The sequence below is a fragment of the Lepidochelys kempii genome, chromosome 2 (genome assembly GCF_965140265.1).
Source record: "Lepidochelys kempii isolate rLepKem1 chromosome 2, rLepKem1.hap2, whole genome shotgun sequence".
NCBI classification, from domain to species: domain Eukaryota; kingdom Metazoa; phylum Chordata; order Testudines; family Cheloniidae; genus Lepidochelys; species Lepidochelys kempii.
This window is the reverse complement of record NC_133257.1, coordinates 81659470-81681277: the sequence shown is the minus strand read 5'-3', so window position 1 is coordinate 81681277 and position 21808 is coordinate 81659470. Positions and strand designations below refer to the sequence as shown.

General features: G+C 41.1%; 1 protein-coding gene across 4 annotated transcripts in view; it reads left to right on the top strand.

The window, feature by feature from the left end:
* Positions 1–21808, top strand: part of LAMA3 (laminin subunit alpha 3) — a 190227-nt gene that overhangs the window by 88481 nt on the left and 79938 nt on the right. For 2 of the 4 annotated variants that reach the window (XM_073331378.1, XM_073331379.1), the window contains exons 5-15: positions 1879–1978; positions 4343–4448; positions 6244–6343; positions 6980–7136; positions 10403–10535; positions 12710–12852; positions 14641–14741; positions 14853–15006; positions 16626–16786; positions 19430–19538; positions 21605–21702. In XM_073331378.1, coding sequence (XP_073187479.1) covers positions 1879–1978; positions 4343–4448; positions 6244–6343; positions 6980–7136; positions 10403–10535; positions 12710–12852; positions 14641–14741; positions 14853–15006; positions 16626–16786; positions 19430–19538; positions 21605–21702 — 1362 coding nt within the window. Of the gene's footprint in view, positions 1–1878; positions 1979–3979; positions 4033–4342; positions 4449–6243; positions 6344–6979; positions 7137–10068; positions 10208–10402; positions 10536–12709; positions 12853–14640; positions 14742–14852; positions 15007–16625; positions 16787–19429; positions 19539–21604; positions 21703–21808 lie in introns of those variants that run through there. The other 2 variants (XM_073331377.1, XM_073331380.1) reach the window with 2 other exon arrangements.

The window sequence follows — 21808 nt, the reverse complement described above, 5'->3', positions numbered from 1 at the left end:
CCAGATAACACCAGCTACTGGGGTTTGACATGAGAGGGGGAAAAAAAAAAATAGCAAAGACTACTCAGAAACATTGACAGCTGCTCAAAAAGTGTGTGTGTCAGTTTTTATAACTTTGACTGAAAGATTCAAAAGGATTTTTAGTGGTATTTTTTAAAAGGCAATTCATTTTAAACATTCAAAATGGGGTTTTAGACACTAGGAGTGTTTAGGTCCCTAAAACTTTGCATAAGTACACAGATGTATTTGGTTTTTTTAATATTTTGCTTAATATCCCTTGTGTTGCTCTAATTATTTTTTTTATACAACTGTACCTAGATTACATTCCCTACTTGTACATTCTGAGGCAGCCAAGTTCAAATGGAAACCCCTTTTTCCCCCCTTAGTGATTTTGACTAATTTGTCCATACCACACATCCAAAGTTACACAGAAAACCTCTTCCTTTATTGTATATACATCACACATTTTGGGATTGGCTTGGTTACTTTGTGGGAACCAATCCCAGTACTGCATGCTTTGTCAACTAACAGTGTAGGATTTATGCTTTTCCTCATCTCACATTCTGGGCTTATTTTGTCCACTGTTACCAGTTCCCTGGGTATTCGCTCTTATCTTAGAGAAGATAGGCATTCTGTCCGATATATTACTAACCTATCAATGCACAAACATTCTGTTTACCTACTGTAGCAATGCGAGACTCACCAGCACAGCACCTCCTGCTGGTCATCTGGGAATTAGCTCTTTCCAGCCTTCAGAGCACCCTCTGCAGGCCAGTGTCTCACCTGCCACTGGCCTCATGTCCCTCTTGGACCCCAGAGGCCTTTTCCTCAGGGTTCTGCCCCAGCAGTACCCCCACACTCTGGGTCTTCCCTCCCAGGAGAACCCCCAACCCTCTAAACCCACCTTGCCTCAGTGGCTACTGCCAGTCATCATCTAGCCCCCGCTCACTGGGGCAGACTGCAGTGTAATGGACACTCATCATTGGCAAGGGGTTAAGACCTGCTGCCTTTGCCTGTCTCTGGGCTGCCCCTCTGCAGCACCAGTACCTTTGTAGGCCTTCACCAAGGCCTGCAGCCTGGGGTTTTACCAGGCTGGAGCTCCTGCACTCCCTCTGGCCTTCTCCAGCACTGCTCCACCTCAGGTACCCTGATCCCAGGCAGCTAGCCCTTCCCACTCCAGGACTAGAGTGAGACTCCTTGCTTCTGGCCCACAGCCCTCTTATAAGGGCCAGCTGGGCCCTGTTTGAGCTGGCCACAGCTGTGGTCAGCTACTCACTCAGCTTCCCCCAGCTGGTCTCACTCCTCTTCCCTCACCACAGCCCTTTCCAGGGCTGCTTTTACTATTGGCTCCCCAGGGCAGCCCTCTCCCAGGGCTGTTTTAACCCCTTCAGGGCTAGAGCGAGGTGACCACCCCGCTACCCCTCCCTAATCCTGTCTCCCAAGAAATAAGGCCACATCCATGTCTGACTCATGTCAAGCCAGGCCTACAGTGTTATAATATGGGACTTCACTTGGTAACGAACCCGGGTGCGCTTTCCTGGGCCCAGTGAATTTTAGTATACTAAAGCAAAGATGTTTTTTCCCAAGAATTGGCATCTATTGTTTAAATATCAATATAGTAAAAGTTCTGTATCCTGTCTTCTGGATGTAATTTAGCATGCTTCCTTTTGAATACTACGTAAAATATCCTTTTTGGAGATAAACAAGAATGATGTAAGCTAGTGCTTTCCCCCTTTGTTGCACATTATTCACATTCCTTAGAGTTCCATAGTAGGAAGAAATCTCAGTAGTGCCTCATTGTTCAAAGAACATTCTTTTCATTATTTAAAATAATCTGAACACTGGGATGCCCAATGTTTGATTCTTTTCTGCCATCAGGGCTATTGTCGGTGTCTGCAGCATGTTGAAGGTCCTATATGTAGCAGATGCAAACCACTTTACTGGAATCTGGCCAGAGAAAACCCTGATGGATGTACAGGTAAGATTTCGTACATGCATTTCTTCAGGTCATCAAAGACAGTTAAACTCTTTTTATCGATCGTCAGCTATAATTAGTGACACAAACCTTCTATGTTGGTTATTGTATCGTAGCAGCAGATTTTTCATACTGCTGACATTTGGTACCAAATTACCCATGATTCTTACACTTGTTTTCAAAACTCAGACCCTATCCTGGCACCAACATTTGATGATGATGTCCCAAATTCTGCTCTCAGTTACATTGGTCTGAATCAGGTGCAATCCCATTGTGACTTCAAAGGCGTTATGCAGACTTTACACCATTATAACGTAGAGCAGAATTTGCCCAAGAGTTTGGAGAAAATGTTCTTTCTCCTCTGATAGTGTATTCTCTTAAATTATCAAGGGTGAGAAAGCATTCTTATTGGCTTCACAATTTGCACAGCCTACCGTTGTTTATGTCTAAGTAAGATCAGTGTGACAACTGCTGTTAGTGAGGATGTGGTATACCATCTGTTTTTAAATTGCAGAGCAACAATTTTATTTTTAAAGTCCCACTTCTTCCATATGTTTCTCTTCTAGTGGATTGCTTCACAGCAACCTCCCAATGGTTGGAGAGATGAGATATATAGCCAGCTCTAGAGCTACCCCCACTGTCTTTACAGCACTGAATCCAAATATAGCTCAGTCTGTATCTTCTCCTCAGGGACCAGTCACATCACCTCTCCATAGTCCCAGTGTCAGTAGGGGCACTTCCATGGCTGCACAATGCACCTATGTCAGCAAAGATGGTTCCTGTGATATTTGTCTCATTTCTGTTTCATGAAGCATGCTGTAATTGTCCCAAAGGGTAGCACTGCAAAATAAGGAATAGTCAATCACTTTGGTAGAAGGAGATTTTTCTCTCGCCACATAAGTACCTCCAACGATCAGAGCAATATCATTCTTTGTTCTGTGTAGAATTCCTCAATCTCAATTCAAGTCTGTCTTTGTCAAACACAAATTGGAATATTTCAGACCAGTGTGTGGCTGGTAACTGCCCAGTTATGTACGGGAGTAAAGGACACAAGAAGCCCTCACCTTTCTCCCTTTCCTTTTCCTCTCCCCTCATCCCGTTATGCTCCTGCAATTCAGGGACTGGCCATAACTGTATTTCCTGTGCTTTCCTGAGGGAAGGGCTTGCTCTGTGCTAGCATCATCTGGAGTGCAAGGCATCAACAATGTGGCAGTAGGGAGGTAGTGTCATAGCCTGGCCTTACTCGCTTTCTGCTCTCACACTTGCCATAAAGCAGTGTATTCTGTACCACTGAGAAGTAGGTGTTCCTGCTTCATGTCTTAGAGCTCCAGAAGGCAGTGTGAATTCCAGAGGAAAATTCACATTAATGCTCAGTGAATCGCTATTTCAGATTCTGTTGCTTTTGGTCTAAAGCAGAGGTGGGCAAACTACGGCCCGCGGGCCACATCCGGCCCGCAAGACCCTCCTGCCTGGCCTGGGAGGTTAGCTCCCGGCCCCTCCCTCGCTGTCCCTCCTCCCCCGCAGCCTCACTGTGCCGCCGGCACAAGGCTCTGGGCGGCCGGGCAGTGCAGTTGCAGAGCCGCGGCCTGACCCGGTGCTCTGGGCAGTGCGGCTGGAGCGCTGCCAACCACTGGTGCTCCAGGCGGTGCGGGACAGGGAGCAGGGGGGGTTGGATAGAGGGCAAGGGAGTTCGGGGGTGTGGTCAGGGGTCTGGGGTGTGGATGGGGCAGGAGTCCCAGGGGGGCCCTCAGGGGACAGGGAACAGGGGGGTTGGATGGGGCAGGAGTCCCAGGGGAGCCGTCAGGGGTTGAGAAGCGGGGGGATGGTCGGATAGGAGGCAGGGGCTGGGCCATGCCTGGCGGTTTGGGGACACAGCCTCCCCTAACCGGCCCTCCATACAATTTTGGAAACCTGTTGTGGCCCTCAGGCCAAAAACTTTGCCCGCCCCTGGTCTAAAGGCTTCCTAGGAAGGTGAAATTCAGGTCAATCTGTCTGTCTTCACAGAGTGCCAATGTGAGGTGACGGGAACACTAAGTGGAGTCGGAGAATGTCAGCAGGTAAAGAGAAATTAAGGTTGCATAAAAAGGAATTATTTTAACACTCGGTCAGGTAGAATTCTAGAAATGGTTATTGTCCTTGTATGGACAAATAACTGGTGACATTCCAGATATATTCTATAAAACTTTCCCTGCACGTTTTTTAGGGTCTCGAGCACATTTCCTTTAGACTGTTTGTTCAAGGTGACAGATGGCAATAGTAATATCCTGAAAATATCTTCTTTGTTCTGGTCAGGATTTTTTCCCCTTCTGAATAAGAAATATTGAACAAAAAGTTGAAACCATCTTGATCAAATCATTTTCTCCGCAGAAGAATGGTGACTGTCATTGCAAACCTGATGTTTGTGGAGGTTCCTGTGACACTTGTGAAGCTGGCTATTATGCTCTGGAAAACAGGAATTACTTTGGGTGTCAAGGTAAAATGGAAAATGAGTGTTTCCAACAGAGTAGTTACACATGGTAAATAAAATGTCTTTAAAATCCCAAGGGTCACATTTTCAGAACCAGGCCTCTGTTTGAACACTAAACCACCCATATGTGCATTTTTTTACACTATCACTTGTGAGTGCATGTCATAAATGTAGAAGTGCAAACCCCAGTTTTAGTGTGCAGATTGAGCTCATTCATGAGCAATTAGTTTTGCTCATGAATATTCTGTCATCTTCCTTAAGGCTCTCTGCACCAATTAAATCACCTATTTCCATCTAAAGGGACAGAGAACAAGGCAGTTGTTTCTATAGCATACAGAACCTCTCTGACAAAGGGTGATACCTTTCCTACTCCCCACGTGGAGGACGTTTAAATGAAGTGGAAAGCCCTGTGAAGTGAAGTGAAGACCTAAATATCACAATTAAATAGACTTTAAAACAAGATATTTGAAAATTATTTTTCCTTTTACTTTCCTTTCGGGACCTTAGATCAGGGTTATTTGTTTCTTCTGATGCCTATAAAACTGCAGTTCCATGATGTGCTTAGCTGTTTGTAATGTCATCAGCTGCTGCAGAAAAACCGTGAAATGCTGAATTCAGATCCTAGCAGACTGTAAACTGCTTCCCCACCCCCCACCCCGAGATGTACTTGCATGTCATTTTAAACCTTTTCTGTTGGGGCCTAGCCCAAAATATGTTGAAATTGCTGGAAACATCCCCATAGACTTCATTGGGATTTGGATCAGTCCCTTAATGATTTGAGATTTTAAAATATATTTTTAGATCATTTCAGTTCTTTAAGCAATCCCTTCTTCAGTGTATGGAGTTATAAATTATGGCCAAAATGATCAAACCTAGATAATAAAAGTAAAGTACCTAAGCAAAAGTGGTCTGATTGTCAAAGGGTTGAGCACCTAAAGTTTCCATTGATTCCAAGGAGATTTATGGGTCCTCAGCACATCAGAAAAATAGGCCACTTATATTTTGATGTGTATGTAGAGTTAAGTACCTTGAAGCATTCGGCTTTGCATTTTTTGACCTAGATATACTTTTAAGGATGTCCTTAATTTGTGACTGAAGTCCTGTTTGCTGTATCAAGTCCATAGTTTATCCAGTATTTTTTCAAAAATTATGTATATACAGGTATATGATTATATACTGTATATAATTTTTGTACCACAAATCAAAACATTGTGGTAACTGTCCCTCAAAAATAAACTCTGTTTTGTATTTTACACGCGTTTGTTCTTTATTTTCTTAAAAAATAAACTGCCACTGTATTCCCACTGCATGCTTATTTTAACCATCATTATAGAAATCCGTCCCATTGAATAGAAAAGCTGAATGCTTATATTGGTAAACCTTAATCACAGCAAACAGTAAGTGTGGCTTGTATTTACTATTTAATATTTTGACCAGGAAAAGAACCCCTCATGAGAAACTAGAAGTAACTGAAATGTGTACAACTGTATCAACATTTGTTTCAAAATCTCAGAAGGGAGTCTGAAGGGGGAAATTTGCATAGCCACTTAATGGTGGTTTAATTAGAACAGTGGTTCTCAGCCTATTTACCATTATGGGCGGCATATGCAGCCCACAACATGTTATGTGGGCCGCATCCAATACTACCTGTACGGCCTTGAGGATGTCACGTGGGCTGCAGCTGTGTGCTGATTGGGCCACAGCTTGAGAACCACTGAATTAGAGGAAGTGAGGTGTGCTTTCTGGTAATGTTTATTACATTTTCTGATGAAAAATGAGGCTTCTGTTCTATACCTGATAGGCTGCCAATGTGATGTCGGAGGATCTGTCAATCTTGTGTGCAGCGAGCCATCAGGTGCCTGCCAGTGCAGAAACCACATAGTGGGAATGACCTGTCAGAAGTAAGTCTTGCTGAGACCTTTAGGCTACGTCTACACATTTAGCTGGGGGTGTGATTCCCAGCTTGCATAGACATATTCGTGCTAGTCCTGCTTGAGTTAGCCATGGTTGCACAGGCAACGGCGAGCCGCAGGGTAGCCCTGAGCACAAACCCGCTCAGACCCCTGGGGTACGTACTTGGGACATCAAGCCCCGCCCACCACTTGCCACTGCCCGCGCTACCAAGGCTACACTACTGTTTATAGTGAGCTAGCTGAAGTAGATTTAGCGTATGTCTGCACAAGCTGGGAATCGCATCCCAGCTCCAAGTGCAGACGTAACCATAGTTCATGCTTCAAAACAATCGTTTAAAACTGCCCAGGATTCCTTCATTTTTTTCCACATGTTTTGTTGATAAATTAGCTGGTAGGTTGGTCTCATTACTCACAAGTGGTGAGGTAACACATGAATTTGTCAGATGACCCAAAACACAGTTACTTCCAAAATGATATTTGAGGGGCAGTCAGCAGTTGTAATTGTATTTTGTTGGTAACAGTATGACTGCTGACAGGGAGGTGTTACAGTGTTTTTATATGGAGAAATTCAGATATTCAGAGAAAATAAATAGCTCCTCCATGTTTGTTTTTTCTTTATGAAAGGCCTGAAAAGAACCACTTTTTCCCTGATTTACACCACGTGAAGTTTGAGATCGAAGATGGTACCACTGCGAGTGGAAGAGGCATTTGGTTTGGTTATGACCCCCAGGAATTTCCTGGCTTTAGTTGGAGAGGATATGCACGGATGTCTTCCATACAAGTACGTCATTGATTCAGTGCTGCTGGATGAAAATGCAGCCATTGGGGCTTATGTCTCCTTAATATTGCTACCTGAATGTAAAGTCATGAAGGAGGTCAAAATAAAGTATGCCCTTGCTACTACAGTGGGTGAGAGACAGGAGCATACTTCAGTAGGCTTGACATATTTGCATTGTAACAAATATGGCCTGTTGATTGTTGAATAAAGCAGCAGCATCCAATCAAGAATGTGACTGTGCATGAATATTACAGTCTTGTGATTGTTTACAAGTCAGTTTATCATGAGCAGAGTCCAAGTGAGTAAATCAGAGAAATAAAGTGTCCATCTGCTGTGTCTAGGGCAGGAATTAGAAGATTTGCACTGAATTCAGAGCAAAGGAATTAACAGTTATAAAACAGTAAATTTAAGCAATAAAGACTAGTTGTTCACTGTCCTGGAATGTGTGCCTCTGTTATTAAATTGGTGCAAATTAGATTTACAGTTCTTAGAAAATTTATGTCCAGCTTTGGTAGGGTATCTGAGGACCAATTGGGCAACCATAAACTGAAGGGTAAGTACATAACCACTGGCCAAGTCATTATTTTCATTTTTCCTCTTAATTAGTCACTCTTTGTTCATTTTTTTTTCACTCTGGGGCTCTTTTTGTTAACTTTCTGAAATCACCCACATTCACAAAAGCTACTCTTTGAAGATCTGATTTCTTAACTTCCACTTTACACCGTCCTGCTTTTGTTTCATATCCACTTGACATTTTATGAAGAAGGTAGTGGAATTGCCAGGATGGGCAGGGATGCTATCCCTAGCCTCTGTTTGCCAGAAGCTGGGAATGGGTGACAAGGTATGGATCACTCAATGATTACCTGTTCTGTTCATTCCCTCTGGGGCACCTGGCATGGTCCACTGTCAGAAGACAGGATACTGGGCTAGATGGACCTTTGGTCTGACCCAGTATGGCTGTTCTTATGAATAATTTAGACCCTGATCGTGTAAATACACATGTGCATAACTTCACTTGCATGAGTAAATCTATACATTTATGCAACTATTTGTAGGATCTGAGCCTTAGATAGTTGTATCCTTGTAGGACAGCTGAATTACCTGCACACTCCTTATATCAAAGGGCATTCTGGATTTTGACATAGCTTACCCATGTCTTGCAGGGAAATCAAACAGTTATCCCAAAATTTCTTTGGGACTGACACATTGTTACATGATATAATAATGCTACAACTTTTGTTTAAGGAGACAATCTAAAAGCTTGCAGTGTTGTCATTCAAGTGAAATAATTAGTCAGTGTGTGTCCTTAGCAGGAGCTGCGAATGCACTGTCATTCATATACTTCATATACTTCAGTTTGACATCCAAATTTTAAAATGTTGGCCTAAGCAACTTACCCAAATCTGTGCCAGACCTTGGTCTAGCACCACCTCCCGACCCCCCGCCCACACTTTACCTTAAACACAAGACAGTCCACCCTTCCCCACATGTATCTTCCTTCTGTCTCTTCACTCTTGATTTCCTGTCTATGCTCTCAAACCTTCCCATCATGTCTCAAACACTATACTGTCAGTAAAGCTTCAGGCTTCTTTTCCATCTGCCTTTTCCCTGTCAAATATATATTCTTTTGATATTTCCTCTTCTGCTTCTCTCCGAGCCTCAGTGCTCTGAATGATCACTCTCCTCCCTTCAAAAATAGTTGTAAAAGCTTCTCCTATTTTTCCATATTTTCTGTTGAACTTTCCTTTCTGCTCTCCTATTTCCTTCTGCCCTCTGTTATACTTAAAGTATTTGTATACGTGGCCTCTATAGCTCTCCCATTTCTAGATTCCCTTCTGCTCTCCTGCTTTCCTTTTTATTTTAATAAAGGGGAGGGCTATATACAAATACTCTTGTTCTCTAATGATGACCAATAAGCACAAGCTCTGAAAATGGCGTGTAAGGCCTGTCCTGGTGGCATTAGCCATTAGCTACCTTTCAGAGATTAGAGAAGGTGAGGTCTTAAAATGGGCAACCCTACTGGGTGATATTTGTTCTGGAAGGCAGGGGAAGTGGAACATGTGTGTGCTTGAAAGGAAGAACAGACCAAGAAGGTGGTAGTAATAGAAGGGAACAGTCCCCTGGGCATGTTGAAAAGAGGGAGAGAGAGAGGCTTAGGAGGTGTGAACCATGAAGAGAGGAAGCATAAAGTAGAATGGAGGAACAAGGCAAGGGGAACCCTTGAGGTCATGCTAAGTCTGTTCATTTGCCATTCCACCACCAATCACTGAACCACTCTGCCTGTCTGCATAAGTCTCCCACTCTGCTGCTCTGCTGTGCAAGCTTTACGTAGATAATGTGCCATGTGAATTGTCTTCTGGGGGCAGCACTGCCAGTCAGTGGCTGAGAAGAGGCACTTGGTTCCAGAAATGTCAGTTCATCTGAAGGGCAAAAATATAACCAGAGCCACCATGAATGTAACAGGCTAGGAGGTTTGCTGGGGATCAGAAGAAAGTACAATGACATTCTGAGACTTCTGTGTGCTTTTAGAATTTTGTGTAGGATCCAGGACTTGGATGGGTAATTCTGGGTTATTATCCTGGAATCCAGGAATACAGGCAACCCTTGTTACAGTACATCTGCTTTAAGGCATTGTGTGAGCAATTGCAGGATTCCAACAAAGCACTGTCCACCATTCACAGCCTAGTGTCAACATGCACCTTTAATTCTGCTTTTCCAAGACTAGCTGGGTAAGACACTATTCAATATCAGTGTTTTACCTCAGCAGAGTGTTTTGTTCTATATTCTTTCGTATGCTACCATAACTTTTCTTTCCTGTTATGGAGTTTGTCCTTGCTAAATGGTTTCTATAACTTTTCTCTCTTTGGGTGGTAGTATGTTAAATAATTTACTTTCCTTTCTTCCTTTTTTTTCTCCTTCTTTTTATTTTTCCCAGCCAGAGGTGGTTGTGCCTGTCACTGTGACTTCCTCTAAGCTCTTCCACCTAGTACTCCGCTATGTCAGCCTGGTTTCAAAGAGCTCTAAAGGGAGGATCTCAGTTGCTGAGGGGAAACATTTTGACACTAATTATACTTGTAAGTGAATTAATTTTCTTGTTAGGCTTGCCTGTCTTCGCCCATCACCAGAATCGCTGTTTCTGTACATATTTGTCTGTATATGTGAGTGTGTTTATTTTCTCTAGAAATTTAGCATTTTGCTTGCATGGCTTCTAACTGTTTATCTATTTGGCACTTTATGGCTGTTTGTGTTTATTAACTTCCATTTTACAGAATGAAGTGAGGATAACTCTGAATGTGGAAAAATCAAACCTCTACTTATTTCATGTTATCTTGAGATATATTAACCCTGGAATTGAAATGGTATCTGGCCGCATAACTGCTTACCAATCTCGGTCTGAAACAGGTAGGTAAAACGTAACGGCAGAAGAGAGCAGATGACTCAGTGTTAGATCAGAGAAGCATTTTCATACTTTCAGCCAAGTTCAACTAATAATGTCATTTTAAATGTATTGTTTTTAACAACTTCGAGTGCTATGTGTTTTTCTAGTGTACTTTGCTGTGACTAATGCTGCCTGTTTTTGCATGATGCCTATTGATTTCATTATTAATATTTTTTTAGATGTCTAGTTTACCAAATTTAATATTTTCAGTACTGACATAGGTGGTTCATACTGACAGTTAGGTGAAGCTTTCAGCAAGTTTAACAGGACTCAGTTGCTTTTCGATGCTACAAATAATATTTGTATTCAAAAGCTGCTTGGCTTCTGTCTTCACGGAGTGACTAATATTTAACGATGGGTCCTGAACCACAAATGTTGGATCTGGTTACAGATGTCAACAGAATTTGGAGTGGTTGGTTTTGGTTCACACCATTATGGAGATAACGATTCCAGATCCTCTGTGTGTGGGAGGGGTAGAGGCTAATTTTAACGCCGTAGTGTGAGCCCGAATCTGTAGACCCAGGCTCTGATACTCACTGCTGCAAAGGTTGTTTCTGCCATGCTGCTGTACTCTTAGAGACTCTGTGTGGCGACACAGCTGCACAGGCTGTGTTAATTGGGCAGGGAGATGAGAGCCAAAAGGAAATACAAAGGGTCCTGTCTGTGATCAGTGGTTTCAATAAAGAATGCTCTCTAGAGTCATTGCAATTGACTCCCATTTCTTCTCTTCCGTGAGGGACACTGCAGCTATGGTATTTCTGTATTTTAACTCTGTACAAAGGAACAGAAGTCCTCTTATGTTACAGTTAGTAACTAAAATTGTAGATGCTTATCAGAACCTCCTGAGTCTGCAGAATTTGGCTGGAAATCACATGAGAACAGGCTGTCTCCTAAAATTTCCATTACCTGCTGCTTTGCGTCAACTGAAAATTCCACAATGTTGGCCCTTTGTTGTCTTTATTAAAGCAGTGCGAGACAGGTGGAACAAAAAATAAGGGAAAAGGAAGGAAATGTTTCAGAACTATCCCAAGCTGTGGCAAAAGTTCAGGGGGAAATAGAGGTGTTTCCTATTTTTCTAAATCACTTCACTTGAGCCTAGTGAGAATGAAGAGGACAATAATCACATAGATCTATGGCTTACTATGTACATTATGAAAAAGGAGTACTTGTGGCACCTTAGAGACTAACCAATTTATTTGAGCATGGGCTTTCGTGAGCTACAGCTCACTTCATCGGATGCATACCGTGGAAACTGCAGCAGACTTTATATACACACAGAGAATATGAAACAATACCTCCTCCCACCCCACTGTCCTGCTGGTAATAGCTTATCTAAAGTGATCATCAAGTTGGGCCATTTCCAGCACAAATCCAGGTTTTCTCACCCTCCACCCCCCACACACAAATTCACTCTCCTGCTGGTAATAGCCCATCCAAAGTGACAACTCTCTACACAATGTGCATGATAATCAAGTTGGGCCATTTCCTGCACAAATCCAGGTTCTCTCACCCCCTCACCCCCCTCCAAAAAACACACACACAAACTAAATATCCTGCTGGTAATAGCTCATCCAAAGTGACCACTGTCCCTACAATGTGCATGATAATCAAGGTGGGCCATTTCCAGCACAAATTCAGCAGGAGAGTGAGTTTGTGTGTGTATGGGGGTGGGGGGGTGAGAAAACCTGAATTTGTGCTGGAAATGGCCCACCTTGATTATCATGCACATTGTAGGGAGAGTGGTCACTTTGGATGAGCTATTACCAGCAGGATAGTTAGTTTGTGTGTGTTATTGTATTGTTTCATATTCTCTGTGTGTATATAAAGTCTGCTGCAGTTTCCATGGTATGCATCCGATGAAGTGAGCTGTAGCTCACGAAAGCTCATGCTCAAATAAATTGGTTAGTCTCTAAGGTGCCACAAGTACTCCTTTTCTTTTTGCGAATACAGACTAACACGGCTGTTACTCTGAAATATGTACATTATGTGGTGTATTCTTAACGCATGCTGAAAGATCAGTGTTGATCAGTTATTGTCAGTCTGATTTTAGTGAATGAAAGCATTGGTCTTATGCCTTGAGAAAATTGAGTCATTTGACATAATCTAATATTATTATTAATTTATTTTTTGCTGTCAGGGGCTACTCAGAGCAAAGACATTGTCTTCCCATCCAGTAAGAAGCCGGCTTTTGTCACTGTCCCAGGAAACGGCTTTGCAGATCCATTCTCACTTATTCCAGGAACATGGATTGTCAATATTATGGCAGAGGGAGTCCTCCTGGTAAGAAAATGACTGAGACAAAATATTTTAAGTTTTTGAGAGTAGAATTTATTTGGGAGAGTTTGAGAGAGAATGAAAGGACCACCTCAGAGTTAGGTGCCAGGAAGATCCCTGTAAAGGACATGAAACTTAATAGTACAGGAGAGCACAGTGTCATTCTGGAATAAAAATTGTGAAATTTTACAATTCTGCATTTCACTTCTTTTTCTCTTATTTGAATTTCACCTGCCCTTGTTTTGTATGTATCAGACTTTTATATATATTTAGACTGTGCCTCTCTAATGGATGTACTTTTAAAAAAAATTCACAGGTGCTTATACAAAGCTGTAATCATCACGTTTTGGCCTTATCCAGATGTCTTATCCAAAATCTGTGTCAGTTATAATTTAAAACTCTTTCCACAGAGTTAGAGCCCAATTCTGAAAAAGCCCACAAGAGTCACTTCACTCATGAGAGCAATCCAAGCTTTCATGTGTTTGATGGATCAACCTCTTAATAATTGATGAAGATCCTATGACAGGGAATTCTCTCAGAGAAAATATGAGGAACTCCTCCTTTAATAAGTTGTTTTCTAAATGCTGCAACCTCCTTCCACTGCCTACAAAATTGGCAAACTATCCATCATAAAGATTCAGAAGTTAGTGCAAAGTATAACACAGGCAAAATGTTTCAAGTGATCACTTATGAAACACCCAACTATATATAATCACAGTGAAATCATGCCAAAATCAACTTGTATTTTTAAATATTTTTTAGCATGAATCAGAAATGAACACCTTCCATCATCAAGCCCATGACTGTACTAAAATATATGGAATAGACTACATAATGTCTAGAGTACTAGTAAACCTTGTTTCTTATCTATAATAGCAATATTTATTAGGTTTTGTTGTCTGTTCTGTCCATAATTTTGAAAGGGGACTTGCTGATTGTCCTAACAAATCATATTATTTATTTTTATAGTAAAACTTCAATAAATAAAATTTTAAAATCAAATAAACATCAGTATATAGATTAAAATTGATAGATCAGTAGAGCCAGAGTTTTAAAATGTGCCTTCTTTTTATGCCTGTTTGACTTCACTTAATTCACTGAATTTGTATGCATAATCAGTTTGGTGCGCATAGGAGAACCCTATTTGCATATGTTAGTCAAGCACAAATGTTTTTGTGCATGTCAGTTCAACATCTTGCATACACAGGTGAATAGTGTGCAGAAGCAATTGTGTACATAAAGTGTTTATGTAACCCATGCTTGAACCATGTGGCATTCTGTCCTCCTCTAGTGGTTTGACTGCACAGAAATTTGAGAGTCAGCTGCAGCCGTGAGCTGAGAAACCTGGTCTCTTAGCTCAGTGGCTCTCATCCCTTTCCAGACTACTGTTCTGCTTTTAGGAGTCTGATTTGTCTTGCGTACCCCCAGGTGACACCTTACTTAAAAACTACTTGCTTACAAAATCAGATATAAAAATACAAAAGTGTCACAGTACACTATTACTTAAAAATTGTTTACTTTCTCATTTTTACCATATAATTATAAATTAAATCAGTTGGAATGTACACATTGTACTTACATTTTAGTGCACAGTATATAGAGCAGTATAAACAAGTCATATGAAATTTTAATTTGTACTGACTTTGTTAGTTTGTTTTATGTAGACTATTATAAAACTAGGCAAATATCTTGATGAGTTGATGTACCCCCTGGAAGACCTATGCATACGTTTTAGAGATGTACATTTTATAATTTTCTGTGTGCTCTTGTATGAATCACATTCTTTGTTTTTAGGATTACATGGTGCTGTTACCTAGTGATTACTATGAAGCGCCCATCTTACAATTACAAGTTACAGAGCCTTGCACCTATTCAGGACGTGCTACGACAGATAAGTTAGTATATACACTTTATAATAAGCTGATTACCCTGGACTACTTTAATGATTTTCCTTCAGTGTTGTAATTGGTAATTATGATATCACCGTGTTTTGCTTTGTTTTAAAGCTGCTTGCTTTATCAGCATTTACCACTAGCCAGATTTTCCTGTGTCCTCGGTTCAGAGGCGACACATTTCTTGCTTGGTGGAGAGTACAGAAAAATAGCTGTCCGACAGCCAACCCCAGAGCATCCAGTGATGTCCCACATCAGTGGAAGAGAGGTCAGATTCCTGTATACATACTAACAGATACTAATTATAGTCATGTTTGTATTGCCAATTGTAAATTAGCTAATTGTAAATTTGTTGGGATCAATTTCTCTGCAAATTCATAGCGAGTCCATTAGCCTCCATGAAGTTACTTGGGATTTATAGAAGTGTAATTTAGGGCATGTCTATATGGGCCTGCAGTTTGGACTAAAGGGACTACATTAGTGCGAGCTAGGGACCTTTAAGTTTGCACCCGCAGCATCCATATGGGGGAATTACAGCACTGCACTTTTGTGCACACTACCTACTCATGCCCCATTAGTCCAAACTGCAGGCCAGTGTGGACATGCCTGAAGATCAGAATCTGGTTCATCGACTAATATCACACATGGCTGCAATAAATATACAACTGTGATGTAAGTGAATGCTTTAGTCTATCAAAGGTCAAAAGGTTTTGTAAAGAATCCTTCACTGAAATCCCTCAGCTAATTCATGTACTGTCAAACTGTCTGTTTTAGAAACAAATTGTATCATTGAGCAGTAACAATAACACACAAAAGTAATGTAAAATTTAGCATTTTGTGATTTCTTAGATATATATATGTACATCTGTGTACATTTGTTTTATTAATGGTTGCATTTTTTAAAAAAAATCAAAGAAGCAGAACAATTATGCCAGAGTATATCCATTAAAATAGGGTCTCATGCTTTATCATATAAAGTTTTGTAGTAGTACATTATTGAAAAAATATAACACTAACCTCTATGATCTAATTATGTACGTGGGAACAACACATAAAGATAATGACTCCTTTTGTCTCCTGTTAATATCCCCTGGCACAGCTCATTCTTGAAAATCTGTATTGAAGCAGGAACAGTCAAACACCAAAAACCCTGATCTTTCTAACACTTATACACGTTCCTAGCGTTAGCCATGTGAGTTCTCCCATTGAAATCAAAATGACTAATCACATAAACAGATTCATATACATACTTAAGTGTTCACAGGATCAGGGCCTAAGGGAATACTGATGAAAATGCTAACGTTCAGAAGAATTATACTGAATTCAGCAACAATAAAAGGTGTAGCTGTATAACACTTTTCATGCCAGTATCTCAATAAATAGAAATTTTAAAATTTTTCAAGTAGTTTGCTTAGGACTCCAAGGAAAACTTCATGCTTCAGAAAGTGCTGTTGGTTATTTATTAGATAACAACCTTCTTCTCAGCCCAGCATTTTGTAAGGAGAACTGGAGGCTTTGCCTTTCAGTTGAGACATAAAAACAGTATTGACCTGGCATTAAAAATTCCATGTGGAGAGGAATGATGATAGCCCCATGTCCTGGCAAAATTTCGAAAAGTACATTCTACCTATAAAAATTCTTTCTCCTGTTATGTCTACTGGATAGAGTAAGATTCTTTTGTCCAAAACTGTCATATAATATTCCTGGCACTAATATAAGGGCAGGTGTTTCCAGAGATGGCTGCATTTTGGTGGCAGGCATAGTAATCTCTGTATACCACAGTTTTATTTCTGAAAAGCAGCTTAATGTTGTGAAAAGTAATATATAAATTGAGTGATTTTTTTCCCCAATGATGCTAAGCTTATTTTCTTGTTGAATCTCCAATAGGTTGATTTACAACTGAGACTCAACATTCCGCAAGTCGGTCGCTATGTGGTAGTTCTTGAATATGCTAATGAAGATGATCAATTATACACTGCTGAAGTGATAGTGAACAGTCCTGGGCCTGTCCTGAAGGCCAGAGTGAACATATACAGCTGTAAATACAGGTAGGGATTTCAGAAATAATTATAGAATGGTTAAATTATCAGGTGGAATGGAATTTTATACTTTTTAATCAAAGATTTCTTTGTAATACATGTAAATTGTGGTGTATAGTTTGTTTTATTTTCTAGGGTTTTTAAGTTATTATCTGATCTGTACATTTGAATTGTGCAGTTTATATTCCTTCTCTTTATCTAGGTTTTTAAACCATGCTCCATACCGTGGCATGTGTGCATTTAATATTATTATTACTTCAGCTAACTGGGCACTGTATCTTCACATAAAATGTTGCATCTTGAAATTTAGTTATAAATCTTTATGAATTATTAAGCACAGAGTCCCATGAGCCACACATCCTCCATATATGCATCATCTCTCCATGTGAAATGAAGGCTGCACTGCCCCTGTAGAACTTATCAGGAAAAGTTAATACAGCCAATACAGATTCTAGGCCAATATGTACAGCCAACAGACTGTAAAGGAATGGCTGCCTTTTGAATTAAGAGTGATGAGGTAGCATTTTGTTGTCTATTGGTACAAGGCTGCCAGGTGGTGGTGTGTAAGTGTTGGTCGCCCAGAGCCCTGCAGACTCAGGTTCTAGTTCTCTGGGTCCTCAGAGCTAGCTCGAGGAGAGCTAGTGAATGTCTGTCTATATAGCTGGGAAGCACCCTTTCAGCTGCTGTGTAGACGTACTCATAGATGTAACCCTTAATGCTCGTCTTAATAAATGGTACCATACCTAGTTACAGGCCATAGGGGCTTGATGGTGCCGTAGTCCTATGCAAAGGCTTCCTGCTCCTTCTCTACCCCCTGGGCTCCCCTGAGAAGCCTTCTGCATAGGAGTAGGACCCTCATAGATTGTAGCTCCAAGTACAGGAGTGTGGGAGGAACTGTGTACCTGATAATGTCCCCTCCCCCTACAAACTTTGGCTCCACCCCGCTCCAAACTACTGGCCAGCAGAGCTGTGTGAGCATACAGGAGGAGGAATATGCTACACTCCGAAAAGTGGTGTATTACATTTCTTCCCGTCCCTCAGCAAGGCAGGAACCCTGCGCTCCTCCTGTGGTGGCACAGCTCCACATCAGCCCTACACAAGGCTGATCTTAAAGCTTTCAGTAGGACTCTGTGTGTGAGCAGGTACTCACCAAAGCCTAGCCCTATTGATGTTAATCAGGACGGGTCCAATTCCACCACACTTGCTCCTGTTGAGTAGCACCTTACTGTACAAAACGCCCCCTTAAAATCAAGGATCAGCTAGCCTTTGTGCGCATGTTCGTGGCTGTTCTATGCTGCAGGCTGTGTGTGGCAGTAGAATGCAGCAGCTTTCTTAACTACTGAAGAATGTTGGCTCCTGAAAGAGTGTTTACTAAGTACATTGTTACCTGCAAGGCCCTTCATTTTCGGTTTTTATTCTGTTTAAAATTTCCTGGGAATTTATCAGTGTTTATTACAAAAATTAAAAAAAAGGTGAAAATTGGTGCAAAAAAACTGACGTCATGGTTTTCTGAGTACATGTCAGGGTTAATATTGGGGTACAGGAGGACAGAAAAAAAGCAACAAATGGAGAAAAGTAAGAGTACTTCTTCCCTGGCTTCCCACTCCAGTAGGAGAGATGGCAGCTTGGTAACCTGGATGGACCTCAGCGGGACTCTGGCTCCCTACTCTGGAATCAGAGATGGTGGGTTGGTAACCTGAGCAGACCCCAGGTGAACCCCCAGACCTAGCTGCCCGCTTCAGGAGGAGAGATGGTGGCTGAGTAACCTGGTGATTTAGGTAACCGAGCCACCATCTCTCCTTCCGGAGCAGGCCCACAGCAATCCTGAAAGCCAAAGAGGTGAAGAAGGAGAAGGTGTCATCTCCTCAGGCTGCTGCCTCTGTCTCATCCACTTCTGGGCCTGCTTCGGAAGGTGGGAAGTCAGAGCAGTTACCTGAGCTGTTCAGGTCACCAAGCCACCATCTCTCCTTCTGGAGCCGGAAGCCAGGTCCTGGGAGTTCTGGTACTTCTTTTTTTAGGACTCAAGCACTAATGTATACATACGCCTGCATGTATGTGTGTGTTTGTATCTTCCACTACATTGCCTTGCTTTAACAGACACCCTTGTATTTACATTTAGACTAGCTGATTATTAACGTAACCATATCTATCTAATGTAATGTATTGGATTTTCTTACCATAAAGAGTATTTTCATGTAGATCAGTTGTCCAAAATTATGGCGAAATTCATTAAAAAACAAATAATAGCTTTTGTAAAACCCAGAGAATTATTCAGTAAAAAAAAACAGCATAAAATGAAAGGCCTTGCTTATCTAGCATGTTACAGAGCACTAAAGCTGCCAAAAATGACTAATGTTTGCTGCCCATTTCAAAGCCTGCATACAGTGATGATTCAAGTGGAGACTTGAACTAAAATCTGGGCTTGGGGCTATGGATAGAATATGCCAAAGTGGAAGCACTGCTTTACACATGACTTCTCTTGCTCCTCCCCTTTATTTGGTCTATCTGTTGAGATGCTGCATTTTCATCAGTGACTGAGGGTATTCATTGTCCATTATCCAGGAGAAAAAATAAACATGTTGGCACTAGCATGTGCAATACAAAATATGGCACTGGCAGGAGGCTAATTTTTAATTCTACTTTCTGCTGCAGCTTCCTTTGTCGCAGTGTGGTCGTTGATAATATGAATCGCATTGCAGTCTATGACCTTTTAGCTGATGCAAAGTTACATCTTAAGGCATCAGTGATAAATTTTCTTCTGGTAAGTTTCTTCTTGTAATACTTTTCCCAGGAAATAAAGAGAGACTCTTTTCTCCTTTTTTTATATGCTTTGTGATGATTTTTTAAATGGTGTGTTTTAAGTGTTTGAGGATGGTGATTAGGATACAGTTTGAGGATTGCTAGGATTCATACAAGCTCAATTCCAAAGTGTTAAAAAAATTCTCCTTTCTTGGCAAAGGCATCACCAACATACTTCTGCTTTATTTTATTTCCCTAAATGTCTCCTATATGTACAGTTAAAGGAAGTATCATCTAGGAGCTTTCATACTTTATCAATGAGCTTATTTTTTTCTCCTTACCTTTTAATTTTTTTACTCCTGAAATTCTTCATGGGAATTTCCCAGCTCTCCCTCAGAGTTTCAGGTTGTGCAGGCTTTCATTTTTGAAACACAAGAGGCTTTTAAAAAATTTTTATTAGAAAACCTTTGCTGCCATCTTTTGGTCACATGAATAATTTTTCTTTCCTAGGCTGACTTTTCTTCTAAGTTGTTTCCTGTGTTTCTCATTTTAGAGATACAGGGCCAGATTCTGTTCTCTTGAAAATCCAGTGTAAATCCAGAGCAGCTCCATGGATATGTCCAAGGAATGATAATAGAATCTAGCCTAAGATTGTTATATACAACATAGGATGCCAGTTGCTTTATATCCTCTTGTTGCAAGGCATTGTTCAGTGTTAGCAAATACTGTCTGAAATCTCTGTTAGCTCTCAGTAGTGTCGACAAGATTCATATCCTAAAGATGTGGAATACCACCACCACCTGTTGGGCTGACTTAGATCAGAGGCTTTTTATCTATTTTATTTTTAATTCTATGCAAAAAAAACTATGCTACTTGCCCTATGTTTCTGAATACTTTCTTTAGCTGCAGAAAATGTGGTTTCCCAGTGCTCAAAGTGAAGACAAAAACGTATTCGTGCTTATGTGTGGGGGTGAGGAGGACACTCCTGACTGCCAGTACCATGCAGTTAATGCCCCAGCAGCTTACGAGTTAAAGATTCAGGCAGGTCAGATATACCAAGGATTGAGATTCGAGAAGCAACACACAATTTTGGAGCACAGAGGGCTGGTCCAAATAGCAAAGGCAAACAGGCTTCTTGCAGTCAGAGTTCAATAAATAAAAACCCAAGGGCTTCTTGCAGCCTGTTTCCTTTTGTTTCACAGTGAGTCAAATGAGCTGTCCAAATCCAGACAGTGAGTAACTGTCAACAGTTCCCTTTATTACCCCTCCTAAAGGTGTTATTCACTGCAGTTGAGCCTAGCCCCATTCCACCACTGTCTGGATTCCAATGATTCCTTACTCTGAGGACAGGCATCTTCAATTGACTCTGCATATGGAAAGAAATTTTTAGCTCTCTACCCTCCAGAGTCCGTATTTCCCATTCACAAGTGCTAAAATACAGGCTGGCTGTCCCAATATTTCTACAGTAGGCTGGCTTCTTTGCTGCTCATTTGGCATTTTTTTGCTTCCTTTTTAAGTAGTTCATGCACAAATAAAATTTTTTTTCACTTTCATTTTTATCACTTTTCTTATGGGAGAAATTAAGTCAGGTTGCTCTACCATATGCCTGGAGACTAACTCTGAACACAGTGGGTGAAGTCCTGGACCCACTGATAATGAGTTTTGCTATTGACTTCATTTTAGCAGCTGCTTCTCCCTTTTCACTGGGGCCAGGATTTCACCCTGTGTACAAAAAGTCATAGGACAGCAAATGGGGGAGTTATGGCCTTTCCTTCCAAACTTGTGCGGTGTGCTTTCTGGACATAGCTGAAGATCTGCTCCTCTTAGATACTACGGTAATGGGGACTATGTAAATACCAAAGCACTTCGCTATTTTAAAAAAATGCATTTATCTTCACAACACTGCTGTGAGGTGGGGAAGTTCTGTGACAGGGCAGAGGCTTGAACCTGGGTCTCCTCGTGTTATAGCTAGTGCCCTAACTACTGGATCATCTTTCCTCTTTGGGTCTGGCACCTTTATTTGCAGCTGACTAAAAAGATCACAGTGTTAACTGGGCATTGTACATTGTAATTGTGTGTGTTTTGCAGCACAAAATTTGCATTGTATCAGCTGAAGAATTTTCTCTAGAATATGTGGATCCTAAAGTACACTGCATAGCCACTTTTGGGAGCTTTCTTAATCAAAGGTAATTTGCATGCTTCCTTCCTTTTTTATGAAAGAGTCGTTGAAAAGGCAGACATATGCATTGAGTGGTATTTCAATGTCTTTATGACTGAAACTTTGTTCTGTGA